Source organism: Passer domesticus, chromosome 10 (genome assembly GCF_036417665.1).
Source record: "Passer domesticus isolate bPasDom1 chromosome 10, bPasDom1.hap1, whole genome shotgun sequence".
NCBI lineage: Eukaryota > Metazoa > Chordata > Aves > Passeriformes > Passeridae > Passer > Passer domesticus.
Window position 1 is genome coordinate 20534106 of NC_087483.1, and position 15255 is coordinate 20549360.

General features: G+C 38.0%; 2 protein-coding genes across 11 annotated transcripts in view; both read left to right on the forward strand.

The window, feature by feature from the left end:
• Positions 1 to 2750, forward strand: part of SESTD1 (SEC14 and spectrin domain containing 1) — a 50518-nt gene extending 47768 nt beyond the window's left edge. For all 7 annotated transcript variants that reach the window (XM_064434311.1, XM_064434306.1, XM_064434308.1 and 4 more), the window contains one exon: positions 2007 to 2750. In XM_064434311.1, coding sequence (XP_064290381.1) covers positions 2007 to 2136 — 130 coding nt within the window. In that variant the 3' untranslated portion in view covers positions 2137 to 2750. The remainder of the gene's footprint in view (positions 1 to 2006) is intronic.
• A 10273-nt stretch (positions 2751 to 13023) lies between these two features.
• Positions 13024 to 15255, forward strand: part of CCDC141 (coiled-coil domain containing 141) — a 55801-nt gene continuing 53569 nt past the window's right edge. For all 4 annotated transcript variants that reach the window (XM_064434312.1, XM_064434316.1, XM_064434314.1 and 1 more), the window contains exon 1: positions 13024 to 13342. The gene's annotated coding sequence lies outside the window, so the exon portion shown is untranslated. The remainder of the gene's footprint in view (positions 13343 to 15255) is intronic.

A 15255-nucleotide genomic window follows, 5' to 3' on the forward strand; every position in this document is an offset into this window, starting at 1 on the left:
TTATTAGCTTTATGCAGTCTTATCACCAGCACAGTATGCAGAAATAACAGAAGAATGACCAGTCCCAGTCTCTTCTCCCTGAAAAAAGATACCAGATGAGAATTACAGGATTTCTATTTATTTATTTGCGGTTCTATCTATCAAAGCCGTTATATTAAAGATAAATTTATATTTTATTTATTCATTAAACAAAACAGTACTTTTCTCAAGAATTATTCATATTAACTTTAAATTGGTAGTTCTCTTGAGCTACAAAAGCGAATTGACTTTGGAATCTCAGCCATAATGAAACTCAGTTCTCGGTATTTAATGGTATCTATTGTTATGCTGAGCTTGTAACTAATTTCTACCTGAGTTACAGCCAAGCTATGGAGCAAGTCTGTGGTATGTAGGATGCCACACCATAATGAAAAAGGTCTGAAATAAGTATATTGAATTAGAGGCTGAAACCTTATGAAGTAACGTCAGGCAACTGCATTAAGGGTTACCTGAAGACTACCTAAAAAACACAGTTGCAGGAAGCTGGTCATGAAAATTTATTGTTATCCTATTTCCAAAATGCCATATGCGTTCTGCAGTGTAAATCCTTCAATACAGAATGCTAATCATGAAGATGGGCTCAGGCCTGAATTAGTAGTGCTTTCAATAGTGTGTCTGAAAGTAGTGGAGAATTTTAGAGCTGTAGGAAAAAACCCAAAACAAACAAAAAACTGACCCAAAACCAGATCAAGAAGTGTTTGTTGAAATACTTTTGTGTTACTTCTGTAAAGCAGATTCTAGTGACCTGGTAATAGTAACAGCTGTTCAATCCTGAACATTATTTTTGACCCCTCTGGCATTTCAATTGAGTTTTGCATATCTCCCTTCACAAAAATGGTATGGTAGTTGTCCTGTATCTCAGGACCCCCTGCTCATCATCCTGGCATTCTGGTTTTGGAGTGTTTAGCAAATAGTTTGCAAACAGTTTGTTCATTATTAGAAATAGTTTGAGATTTAAGAACATGCAAAATATCATAAATGCTTGGGGGTGTTTTCATCAGCCTGTTCACCTCTGTAGACTTCTGCCAGTACCTTTTTGGAAGTTCAGGTCATTGTTCCCTGTCCTGCTCGTGGCTTCTGCTTCTGCTCATGAGGAAATGCTGTGATCCATGTGCAGTTATCCAGTCTGACCAGTTACCTCCTCAACTGAGTCTATTCCTGCACAGAATAACTTCTGTCCAGTTTTGCCTGTCTGAAAGTCCTTTGTCCTACTGCCATTTCCAAAGGGTACAGCTTCTCTGCTTTGTAACAAGATTTAATACCTGTTCTTCTGAAACACATATTCTGTTCAAACCCTCTCTTTGCTGACAGCGTGGTTAGTGCTTTCCCTAATATTTCAGCTGTTCTTTTTTGTATTTGAATTACACAGGCATGTATTCCTTTCAGTTTGAGAGGTAGATGGCATAATTTGACAGCATGTGGTTGACTTAACCTGTGAAGACTCCTTTAATAATGCAGCAATTTTATAAACTCAGAATTCTTGTATAGACAGGTATCATAGATTATCACAGTATGCAAAATTGTCAGATGGACTTGGGAGAGAGCCAGAGAAGGGAGGTAAGAGAGAGCTGGGAAGCATCCAGTTGTGTTTCTAGAATAGTGCCTTGCTGTTCAAATGACAGAATAGTTTGGGTTGGAAGGGACATTAAAAATCATCCAGTTCCAATCCCTCTGCAATGGGCAGGGACGCCTTTCACTAGACCAGCAGTGTCTCACCATCCTAAAACTTCTGTTGAGAGTGTCTTTTGGATATGAAAGGCTCCTTGAGTATTTGTAAAAATTTCATAAAAATTTGCTGTTAAGACTTCATCAATAAGTCTCCAAAGCTTTTTAAAGGTGGCTTTTAAATGACAAGAGGAAAAAGTGGCTATTTTTCTTATCTGCTTTGTGTTTTCTACTCCAATTAACAGGTGTATTCATGTACTGACTTACTACTGATAATTTATTGTGGTTTTGGTGTTTTCTAGGTCTGAGCAGTACTTTGGGAGCCCAAGTGATATGGCTTCTGCAGCAGAACACATCAGGGAGAAGATGAAGTTAGTTAGCCTGAAAAAGCAGCAGCTGAGACAACCAGAAGCCACTACCCCAGAGAGCTAATACTGACCTTGTCTATGAATTCATAACAGGACTTCAGTTTGTAATCCAGCATGTTGTTTGCATATTACAGAATTTGGTATAATATATTAAAATGCATTTCACAGCTGTTACAAATCTCATCTTTTTTTCAAAGTAAATGTTCTCAGCATCTTAATACTGTACATCTATCAAGCCATAATTATTTAACATGCTATGAAACCATAGACTCCAAGTATCTTATGAAAAGGAACTGTAAACTTTGCACTGAAATTTGCTGTAAAGCTTTACCTGACCTGTCAGCTGCTTCTTAGTTAGACAGCTGATGCAAGCTTTGAGTGGTGCTAATTAAAGTGTTAGAAGTTCCATATTATGAAACTCTAGTTCTTTGCTTCCCCTATGCCCAGGTGATGTAGTAATTTTAGACTGTGAGGAAAGTACCTGCAGTGTAGACTGTGGTAACCCTGTAATTTTAATTTGAAAGACTTAAAAAAAAAAATCATTTTTATTGTGCCAGTATGCAACCTGCCCATCAGATCTTTGATATATCAAATTCATTAAACAGATGTTTTCCTATTTGTATTGATAATGTATTAAAAGCTGTTTGTGCTTAATAAAAATCATCTTTTTAAAATCTACGATAAATTTGTTCTGGTCTGTATTTCCAGATATTATTTATGTTACATTTTTATCATAAATGGTAGTAAAAATAATTACTCTCCCAATATGTTTAGAAAGTCTGTATAATTTTTCTTATGAAATTCATTGTAGCTATAAGGGAACTGCTCTTGAATATTATTGATGGGTGTGAAAGTCCTGGCTATTTTTTTCTTTCTTCCTGGTAGCAGTACTTGGACAAAAGTAAGATGGTATTTGCATAAGTCAGTGTTATATTAATCATAGTTTTGTTCCCTTATAAGACTGGCACATCTAAGTCCTTTGTTTCCCTTTGAATGGAGAATCTTGTACAATGTGAATATCCCTGTTGGAACCTTTGCAGTTAAGGGTTTTTGTCTAATGCAAGAGAAATTAACATGAGGTTCATAATTTAAAACCATGAGAGTAGTAATAATGAAATTTATTCAGAGAAGGGAATTGGATTGAAACCAAGTCAGCTGTGTGCATGGCTTGGTTAAGTTCTTAATCTTCAGGGTGCAATCTGGAGACATCAATTATTATATTTTTGGAAGATGGTGTGGGATCTGACCATTTTAGAGTACTGTGTGTGGAACAAACAACTGAAAGTCTGAGAACTCTGTTATCTCGCTGTACTTTGCTCACAGTAAAGATAATCTCTCTTCCTACAGGTATTGCTATTACTCTGCAGATTTTCCTGATGGATGTGCCTTCAAATGCTCTATTTACTTATTTTTCTTAGTTTTAAGCATTTTCTTCAGAGGAAAGTGATGTTTCAAATCAAGCCATTTGTTAAGAAACAGTAATTCCAAATTAACGTCTTTCCTGTAAATTCAGTGATAAAGGTATTTTTCCTCTTTGGGTGTTTTGGCAGAGGAAATATAATTTTTTTTTAATATTTGCAACTTAATGCAATGTTAAGATATTACATTAATATTAGTTTAAAACTAACTGAAGTTTTACAGACCTTATTTATAAAGAGACTTTTTTGATATAATCTTTTCAAATTTAATTTAGTTGTTTAATTGCATTTGAGAAAGCTGATGTTATTACAGCTAATATTTGGAGGCTATAAATTCATTTAGAAAGAACCAAAACAGGAGAAGTATGCATACATTTAATATAAAGTGCAAACACATAAGTAAATTAATATAGTTATTACTAAGCACTGTGTCTCCAGTTCTGCAGCATTTGTAAATTGAATCTGCTTACGGTAAATAATGGTCTGCAGTATAAAATCTCATTAAAATTTTAGAGTAAGCATGACAAACACTTTAAATTATTTTCAGGGTTTTATTTAATTTGGGGGGTTTTAAAATTTTTTTTTTACTATGCTTAGAGGCACAATACTGTATGCAAACCCAGGGCAGTATCAGAAGCCCTTCAGTCATTCCTGTGACAGCTGCATGCACAACTTGGGACTGATGACTGCTCACCCCAGTAACCCTGATGTTAATTTTGGCTCAGTGTGTGTAGTCCAATCTTGACGCTGCTCTTATCTGTCCTTTGACATTCCTAGGGGCCAGTGGATCCTGACTTTCACCCCGTTGACTCTAATTGAGTCTCTGGTACAGCATCTTGGGCTGTGCCAGCTTTTGCTCTGCCTTTCTGCTCTCTTCCTCTGGAATTCCTTGCCTTTAGGCAAATCAAGTGTCTGGTAAAGGGCTGTTTACCAGCACTTTGCCATTTGCCCATTTTCTGTGTATCAGGAATGAGGGCAAATAGTTTTGTAAGTCATGTTGCATGAGGGTCTGCCAGATATTTCAAGTCCTATGAACTCTGAGACTTCCTAGCTTACTGAAACAATAGAATAAACATTTTCTGTTAATACTGCTTTTGAATGTTACTGATTGAGAGAGGGATTTTTGTGCTGGTCTTTACTCTTACTCCATCCTCTGTGGTTTTATTTAGTACTGAGCCTTTAGAACTAAACAACCTTTAATAGCCCACAAAGTCAATGAGATATAAACTTAATAAAAAGCAAAAAACCCTCTGCTCAAGTAATCCATTGTTACTTGTCTGTGCATTGACTAGTGCAAAAAGAAAGGTGGCTCTACTTGTAGCTCTTCCTCTACATTTTTTTGGTTGCAAAAATAATTTATGCAATGGAATTCCAAAATATGCAAATATGGTTCCGATTTTTTAAACAGAGATCACGTGCATTGGAGGGTACAGTGCTGCAAGGTGTGAGATGGGGAGATACCCACAGAAAGGGAAGGATTGATTGTAAGGATTGTAATTGTTATGCCCCTCAGTACATTACAACTAATGACTTGGAAGTGGAGTCAATCCTGTTCCTGGTAGTGAAACAAGCACCAAGATTTTCTGTGTTCCCGTTAGCCAAATTTGGATGTATTTGAAATGTTTTAAAATATAACTGTTTTGTTGGTCTTGCTGGTAATGTAATCCTGAGTGTGCAGCTTTGTGACAGTGAATGGAAAGGTGATCAACTCGGTAAGTGCCATCCCTTTTTCCTGGGGTGTAAGTTGCACAGACTGACAATCATAGAAAATGCTTATACCTGCAAGATCTTTTATGACAAAATGTGTGTGTACTGTTGTATTAGTGTCCATTAAAATGTTTGGTGCTGTTCAGCACTTAACTTTTTCTATTGTGTTTAGTAGGATTAATGGGGTTACATTTTTCTTGGAAAAGAAATAGATTTGGACCATGGGCTTCTGTAGGTTTGTGTGAGTGACTGATTCAGCGTTCAAATAAAGCCACTCTGGAGGTGCAGCAGTGGGTGGAGAAGGGCTGTGTGCAAAGCAGGATCATATAGCACTTCTTGTTCCATCGTGCTGGCCAAGGATATCAGTGCCAGCTGACAAAAAGATGAGGGGAACATTTTTTTTTCTAACACAGTAAAAATACAAAAGTGTCAGTAGGTCACAATCATAAAGGAAGGTTGTCTTGGGCTTTCTGCAACAGTAGTGACATGTAATGGTGTTATAATAGCCTCTAGTTTCTTGAATTCCTACTAGAGGATAACTTTAATTTGTTTAAAGAGATTATTAGGGAGAAGGAAAGCTTTTGGAGGTACAGATGAACTTCTTTAATAGCTCTGAAGCTAAAATGCTGAGAAATGGAAGAATGCAAAGATTTGGTGACTTCTAACTTCTGAAGGATTGACTTAGTATCTCTACAGATTTTTGTATTGGTAAAAAGGGAGTTAGGACTGTAAAATGCTAGGTTTTTAGGTTTCTGTTCTAGTTTTAAAAAATATCTAGTTTAAAAAAATGATTGAAACATATAAATATCCATACAAATGTAATAGCTGCAAAAGCTTACCTGAATGTGAGCTGCATAGCCACAAAATCTTTGAGTATCTGGAATTTGCATAACATGGTTCCAACTAATTAATTCATTCCTTATCTCTTTGGAGAGGTATTGTCTTTTCCAGGTTTGTGGAGAACTGATACACTCTGAAATAAGATAAAAAGGCAAATAGTCAAGCAGTTACTCTATGTGTGGTTCCTTGCACAGTCACTGTGAGTCTCTGTGGATTGGGTTTTCCGTAGTGTGCCATTTCCACAATTTCCTGGTGTGTAACAGTGCAGGCAATTGCAGAGTTCCTTCTGCAGAATCAAAATCGGATGTTAGGAAATTCTTATGTGGTATCATTTTTAAATTATTGATTTCACAGACATCCCACTTTTGTTTCCTTCAGTTAAATAGTGACTAATGCCTGTCAAGACTGCATCTTCATTGAAAATTCTATTAAAAATCTAATTGCATACCTTCTGCAATGCTATGGACTCAAGGAGTACTTCAAGATATTTTTCATCTAGGTTTACTGTGTGAAAATACAGTTAAGACTAAAAAACCACAGAAAAAGGAGATGGATTTCACACTTTGATTGGGTCCCTTTATACAGATCTCCTAAACACATGGTATTTTAGGACCATTTTTCTGTGATTCCAACATTAATTTGGAACATGAAAGTGAATCACTGGAGGAACTTGGGAGAATACATCTGTTTCTGTGAAATTGGAAGACAACATATCCTATATCAAAGATGTTCATCAAAATAGATGCTTGTGTGACTGTAAAATTTTAGTTATGTTGATACAAGAATTAATAGAAACAGGATATATTAAACAGCTTTTTGTATTTTTAAAGCACCAATGAAACACTTGAGCTCAAAATAGCAAGGAAAATTAATGTAACAGCCTTCTCTTTTCCTGTCTGTTGACTTTAGTTTACATGGGGCTCTATTACAGCAAAAATTACAGAGACAAGAGGAAGTCTGAGTCAGGAGATAAATACCTCGTGTGCAAAAAAATGCTTAAAATTGCATATGTGCTGAGGAAATATATTGGAAAACGTTACAAAGGAAAGTGAAAATCCCCATTTTGAGTTCGAAAAGTTCAGGTAATTTTCCAAATACTAGTGATATTTACAGTTTATAGGCCAAAGAGCGGGGCTAACATTTCTGACTTTTGAATCATGAAGAAAAGCAAAGGAAACTATTTGGTGTCATTTTGGGATACATTGAAAGGTTGTTAAGTGGAAACAATTGGTTGTGTTAGCAAAAGTTGTGCAGATAATTTACATTCTTTTTAGTGCAGATAAACCACATTTTTTAAATAATAATGCAGTTTCATTGACAGTTTAATGACAACATTGAAACATCAAATGTGCTGTGATTACTGAATACCAAGGAGAAACTACCTTTTTGTGCCAGGTAACAGACAAAATGTGCTTGAAAGCTTAATTTAAAATTATTACACATTTTCATTTATCGTTCTACAGTGTTAAATAGATATTTTTTACATATTAGAAGCCAATTAGCTTTTCCACCAGCAGCTAGCTGATAATTGCTATCAGACACCACTGATGCAAGCTCCTGTTGGGAAATCTCTTAATGCATATTGTATTTGTCTGTAAAGGGGGAGAATGCTGCAAGCTCTGTAAAATATCCTATTGATTTACCACATCTGTGCTTAAAATGCTTCAGTGGACCTAATGTAACCACCCCTGCTTTCTAATACTCAGAACATAAAACTCTGTGTTTGAGAAGGCAGATTTAGCCCCAGATTGTGTGTCAAACTCCTATAGCAAACCATGCCACTGACTTCATGGCCCAGGTCACTGACTCCTTTGTACATCCTGCTAAACGTGGTGTCCACTTATGAATACACTTGGCTCTTCTGAGGATCCCAATGGTCCAAATCCCTGTCTTGTGCTGTCTGCTCAGCTACAATGCTGGCACTGTCAGAAGGGAACATGCATTATGTGGATTAGAAAACAGTGAAAAAGGTTTCATGGTAGCTGTAGATCCCAGAGCACACACAGCAAGGTGCTTGGGCAGCTGTGTAGATGTGTATTGTGCTTGGAATAAGGCTGTGACAGCTCATGGCAGAACAGCCTGAGACTCCAGTGAAGTCCTGAGAATTGCTGGCTCCATTTGAATGGATATAAATGTTTATTGGTTGGGCCTTAAAAACTTCTTGAGCCTTTTCCTAGACTTTACACCAAATGTTAATTCTAATAATCTGTAAATGAATAAAATTAGGTGGAGAGGAAAGCTTATCTTAGCTCTAAGAACAGACTTTGGAGTAACTGAGAGAAGACTTGTAACTTGAGACATTGTGTGTCTGAATGAAGAATGAACAAATACCTATCAAAATCCTGATTTTAATTTGTTAGTGTTCTCCATTTTGGCAGTTGCAGCCAATGTGTTAATTTCAGAGGTGTAATTTTCAGGCATGGTTCACTATGCTTGGTTTGCAGTGAATGAGTTGCCATCTCAATTTTGGGTTTTCTGCTTCCCATGTTCATTTTCCTAGCATGAGTTGCAGATGCTGGGTGAAAACATATTCCCACTGTCATTGCTGAATTTCCAGGCATGCCAGGACTGCTCATGATTCCTGTGCCTCACAGGATAAGAGGCTGCAGAGTTCCAGTGGGCTGTTGAGCTCCAGTAGAATGTTTCTCTCAAATACTGTGCCAGGATTTATGTGTGATAAGTGTCTTTTAACATTCCGTTCTCCCCTTAAGGTTTTTAGACCACTAGGAAAGAGGAGATTTCATGGTGCCTCAGCCATTTTCACAGGCAAGCCTTACAGCATGGTTACTTGATATTTAATGTGATTGTGTGATATGAGTCTGACTTTCAGAGACTTGGGAACAAGCCATATCTAAACTGGTACCAAGAGCAGCCTGTTCTTTTTCTCAACCTTTGTATCCAGCTCTGTGTGCCTCTATTGGATGGTACATAACTGCAAGCTGGGCTCAGCAGGCTGAGGATTGTGCAATGTACTCAACACATTTGAGTGCCACTCCACGTATCAGTGGTGATGATGTGAACGTGATGCCCACTGTCTGCTTTATATCACTCAGTGCCTCTCAGAGCATGGCCTTCCTCCTCTGCTCCTCCCCAGGACTAATGTATCCAAAGGAACACAGTGATTTGTGACATGTAAGCCAGGGTTAATATTAGTGCTTTGCTTGAAATGGCATCAAAAGGCTGCAGTGAGCCACACGTTCAATGAGCCTTGCTGGATTTTATTTCCACTCATAGCATGTGGCCAATTTGTTAGGTAGCTGCTGTTTGCAGGCATCATTTTATGGTGCATTGCCTCTGCAGAACCAGCCACACATGAAGAAGCCAGGGCATTTGTTCCTGCAGGTGGTAGAAATGTGCACTAATTTAGTGATTTTGTATTTACTGTTAGCTGTTACCTCCTTTCTAGATATTGCTTTGTCATCTGGATTTTATCAGAGTATGTCCACATGTCTATACCACTAAACTGTTCTTCAGCAGCAATTTCGTCAAAGATTTTGCAAGTGATCCAACAGACATTTAAAGAGTGTCTTCATTGTTTTCCGAAGAAGAGTTTGCTTCTGGAATGAAATGGTTGGTACTGCCAGTGTGTGTTGGAAGGGGGTGGCAGCTGCATTCCCCTCTTCACAGTGTTGCTAGAAAGGAAACCTCGTCAATATTAAAGAGTGGCAAGATATTATAGTCATGAAAATTGTGCACACACACGGAGGATATAAAAGTGAGTCAAAAAATGGAGGCAGAGATATAGTTAAAAATAATTTTCTCTTGATTTAGCTAAATAAATAGCCCACAGAAATTGTATAATTGTAAAAAATTCTAATATTCCATCATGCAACTTGAGAGGATTACTTAAGAATTTTTTTAAAATCTGAATTATACTGTAAAACATATTGCATAATTTTAAACAACCAGTGCAAAAACAGACAAATATGAAACAGTGGAGATTTGCAATTACAGTAGCAGACTACAACAATTACAACTGTTATTATTTTAAACTTTATTAATATACACCTCTTTTACCTCATGGCCTCAAAGTAACATGCTGATTATGGTCAGTTGCAGATTAGAGGACAGGAGCACAGTGGAGCAAAAACCCACTGCACAGAAGTGACACCATGATTCTCCTGTAAACTTTCCATAAAAACGTCCATGAATTTTAAGTATGGCCAGTCAAAACCTCAATCTGGAAGTTATTTTGCATTATGAGAGTTAAAACTCAGCATCCTAGCAATATTATTATTCTCAGTGAGAGCAGAGGACTGCTTACAGGCCATAACATCAGGCAAATGATGCCTGAGAATGTATGCCACAGGACTTGGCCTCCTGAACTCTAACACTGAAATTCAAAGCAAGAACCTTTGTGCCATTTGAAAGATGCAAAAGTTTACAGTTGTAGTTGGTTTGGTATTTCCTCTCTTCCCCAATACCATTATATATAGAGTGCCTCAAGTGCAGTTTTGTTTCTGACTGCAAATTTCAACTATGTTTGTCTGCCATTTGTCTCCACGATGTGAAATTATCACATCTTGTATCCACTCTACCATTAAATCTCAATTTTTGTCCTTTTTTCAAACAAAGATGGTGATTATTGTCCCAGGCAAGTCTATTTTCAAGTGTGAAATTTCATGTAATTAACCAATGGGGATCCTTAATCAAGGAGCTGACTGCAGAGCTCACTGGAGGACTGGTATTTCAGAAGCAGCTGGTTTGAGAAATCAGACAAAGCGATCAAAAGTAAATTATTCTGCAATTCACAAGAAAATACTTCTGTCCTGACAGAAACATTCAGGACATGTGACAAAGCAAAGGCATACAGCATTACATATACATAACCTGTATAAGGAACCTGAACAGACTCTCGGATGGGAATGCTATGCCAAGATGGGCTTTCAGATGTGGAATCACAGCATGGGAGATTCCAAAGGAGTGTGCACCTTCTGGAGCTGATCCAAGGTCCTTGTCCCTGGAATCTGCAGACAAATCCAACAAGGACATGCTGGCAGACCACTGCTACAGCCAGGTAAAGGTAGTGTTACTCTGTGCCCATCTCTGGGGAAGAGAGGCTTCTGGTGATATTACAGGACTGGGTGCAGTGGTGTGGAAAAGCGACACCTGACTCTGGCCTGGGAGCATGGGCTGCTATGCTTTTGAAATGAGTCCCTTCAGTACCCCCAGCTGTGACAGAAATCCTCCTGTAGCAGTCCCCTGTTCAAGTGCACTTGTCCAGGTCTGACTCTGTGTAGGACGCTTAGTCCTGGTGCTCACAAGTGAGCCAAATGTGCAGAGCACAAGTTAACACAGCTCTCTATTCCTCATGGTCCTAGTTCATAGACTATCGAGTCCTTTCATGGGGAAAGACAGGAGAACACCTTGGAGTCTTGTATATTTGTGAGGAGGGAAGGAATAATTCCAGGAACAGTAGAGGCCCAGCTGTGAGGACACACTGGAGTAGCAAGCATGGGCAAGGATGTCTGATGGCCCATTATGAGTTTGAAGGACATTGCTGCTCACTGAGTAGTATTTCAAACAAAAGCTGAAGCTTTTATTATATAAATGAAAGCTTTTCATCTCTCATTTTTGCTATTACTTCTTACCCAAGAAGACAGCTGGAGGGTCCCATCCCTGTCTCATCCACCCAAGCTGGCATAGAGCAGTAGGCGATGACAATTTTTCAGTAACCAAGACCTACAGAGAGGGTCAAACCCTCAGAAGAAGGGAGGAGAACACCTCACTTTTCAGGTTCTGGAAGAAGAAATCAAAAGCACCAGCTATGACACAAGGAAGGTAATGCTGTCCTAATGACATGAACATTACATCAGCCTGCATTCATCCCATGCCCAGAGCTTTTTTGCATAGTTAGACCATAAGAAAAAGCCACTCCAGGAGTCAAAAGAAAAAAACAAAAACCACTTTGAGGCTTTATTTTCTTGAAGTTTTCCACTAGGATAAGCATACATTCATTGTAGATGATGTCCCCACAGGAGTACACCATAGTGTCTTGTAGTACACACTGTCATGCAGCCAGCTCTCTCATCATGGTGTCCCTTTGAAGAAGCATGAAGAACACTGATCTATGTAAAGTCCCAGTGATGAGTTTTTGTCCCTTGAACCTTTTGCAGCAATGTGTGACCAGAACATACAGAGAAATCCTCAGCAGTGTCAACCTTCAAGTAGCAGTTATACAGGATGGACTTATCTTCTTAAAACAAAATAAAGCACACTATCTATAACCCCACTGATAAATGACTTTTTTGAAAAGGATTCTAAAGCCTCCTGGTTCTCTAATACCTAAAATTCAACTGCCACGCTGAATATTTCTTTTCTGGATAAATATCAGAGGTGTGAAGTAATGTTCTATTACAAGTGTGTCTGGGAAATATATTTGTGTAGTGTTCTAAATTTAGCCTTCTGAAAGTTGTGTAACTCAACTTTTCTGAACAATAGCAACAATATAGTTTTTGTTTTGGCGTGGTTTGCATGACTGTATCTATTTAATTAGTCTTCTGTTAACTGAATGGCTTATACTGATCTTTTTGCATCTGCTGCTAATTTCACTCTTAAAAGATGACCCTAAGAACCCAGGTACACTGCTTGAACTCTCTGAACAGTCTGCGTGATTTTTAACTGACGTTTTTATTTCACAACTTTAGTACATACATCTGTATTTATGTATAAACATTGAAAAAGATTAAACTGAAGTAGTCTTTTAATACAGCTGAAATGTAAATGCAAGTTAAACACAGAAAATAGAGGCATGGGGCCAAAGTACCCCAAAGTTACCTTATTAGTGGTAGTTTGTAGCTGCCCTGAGAGTTCAATCTACGTAGATTACTAATCTGTATCTTAATCTTCCTTCTTTACAGAGAGAAAGGGTAGCCTGTCTCACGTCTATATTTGGTGCAGAGTGCATACTCCACTGTGCTAACACACCACATCAGGAAGGAATTTCAAATGCTCCCAAGGAATTCAGTAACAAAAGTCCTGTTGGCTTTCCTTTCATGCATGGGCAAGGGAACATAGTAATCCTGTGTAATAAACTCTTCTCTTGCTGCTGCTGCTGGAGCCTCAACAACGGACTAATGACCCCTCTAATGTCTCTTCACCCTCCTGACAGAGCTGAATACCCTGGGCCACCGTCTTTGCTGACAGCCTTTCAGCTGGGCTGACTTGTGCCTGTGCCACCTGTGAGCTGCTAAAGGGCTTCACTTTTGCATCCAGCAGGGTAGAGCTCCACAGACTGTGCGGCATTTGTTTTGGACAACACCCAGTGAGACAGAAATGTTGAGCTTCTCCAGGGGTGCTGATGGGGTAAGTCTGTTCTCCAGCTGATTCTGTGGAAACTGGAGAGCCTCACTGCCTTTCTGCAGTAAATTTAAGAAGATGTGCTGATGTTTTTACCTGGAACATGAGAGAAAATAAGACATGATCCCTTCTCAATTCACACTTGTGAATTGTTCTCTGTTTTTGTTTGAATTTTTACCCCATTCAAAAATTAAAATTTTCACTGTCTATATTTTGCCATTTTATGTAGACTTGAACAGTTCTCAGGTCACTTCTTTCTTGTGTCTTTTCTCTAGCTATCACTTTGAGGAAAGGTGTAAATCCAGCTTGTATTTTTTATTGTCTTTGACAGCAAAATCAAATTAAACTTGCTAAAAAATATGATAGCAAGTAACTAACATCTTCCAATTTGAAGAAATCTGTTCAAACAGCTTGACTTTGAGATACAGCTGTTAATCACTCAGAGCTGTCAGTGGCTTCAGAATTATTGCAGGGGCCCGTGTTCCCCTCTCTCTCTTCCTTTCCTCAAATTACTCTTTATCCTCTTCCTCTAGTTATTGTTTTATGAAACCACCTCAAGGTTATCTGCAAGTAAAGAATCTGAAGAAAATTTTTTTAACATGGTATTAGTTTTAACAAGGAAAGGAACTTCTTTCTGAAAGCACTAATGTGTTAATCCATTCTCAGAGCAAGAAATTTGTTTTGCTGCAGGGGTTCTTAAGTGAAGAATCCAACACCTTAGTTTTTTATGCTGCCCATCTTGAATCATGTGCTAAGATAACCAGATATGAAGGAAGCAGATTGGATGAGTGCATTACTGCCAAGATGACTATTACTATTATTATTATTATTATTGTTATTATTATTTCTGTATTTCTGAAAACAGGACAGTTGTACCCTCTTCTAGAATTCAAGCCTAATGAATAAAATTGCAAGCACTCCCTCTGTGCTGCATACCCCTTTATCTTGTATATAAGACTAGTAAAGAACTGGAAGACAATTTTTTAAATAACAGATGCTAGAAAGAATGGTGTTTGTTTATATAGCACTTAGAATCTGGAGCTCTAAATGTAAAGGTTATATGAGCTTTCTTAAAATTAATGTGGAGGCTGAAGTGGCTTTTAACCCTAGTTAAATTTGCTGGATTTTTCTATCATTCAGTAAATAGTAGAGATTTAGGTACTATTTCTTATTTACAGGTTCTAGGTACAAATAGCATGTAAACTTTGTGGAAATTCTCTAAGATCCATAAAGAGGGATACAGGGAAGAGAAAGCTTCAGGATGAAAGAGCAGAACATGATAAACTGATGACCAGTGGACTGAAATGTTTCAGCTGTCATTGCTCCCTATGTCTGTTTACTGTACGGGTTTTTTAAATGTTGTTGTCCCTGGAAGCAAACAAACAGTGATTTTTGCTCTTACCATTGCACTGAATTAGCAGTGTTAAGGTGTTTGTTGGTTTCTTCATTTCTGATACACTGCTGGCTTTAGTTAGCAGTGTTTTCTTTTTTTTCACAGAGATGTTCAGTGTGACAAGGATAACTTTCCTACTGGCAGTTTCTCTGCTTTGTGTGATGGTGCTTTTTTGCTAGCCTTTCCTTTTCATGCTGATTTCTTAGTGTGGTATGAAGTGTATTTGGGACAGGTGACGAAGGAAAAAGAGTAGAAAAGTTTTTGCTGGGGGTGATGCACAGAAAGAATGGGAATATACAAGAGTAGAATTCTTCACTATACTTTGATGTTTTAAAATAAAATTAATCTGGAACTATGTTTCTGGAGTTGAAACAATACCCCAGGCAACACAGACTATAGTTTGTTCTTGGAACTTTTTGCTGGAGAGAAGCAGGTTGTCTCTTTGACTTTTCACTTTTTCACAGCTGTTTCCTTGCCCTTTCCTGGGACTTCTATGCTTTCTCTTTCCATGGCAAGGATGGGACAA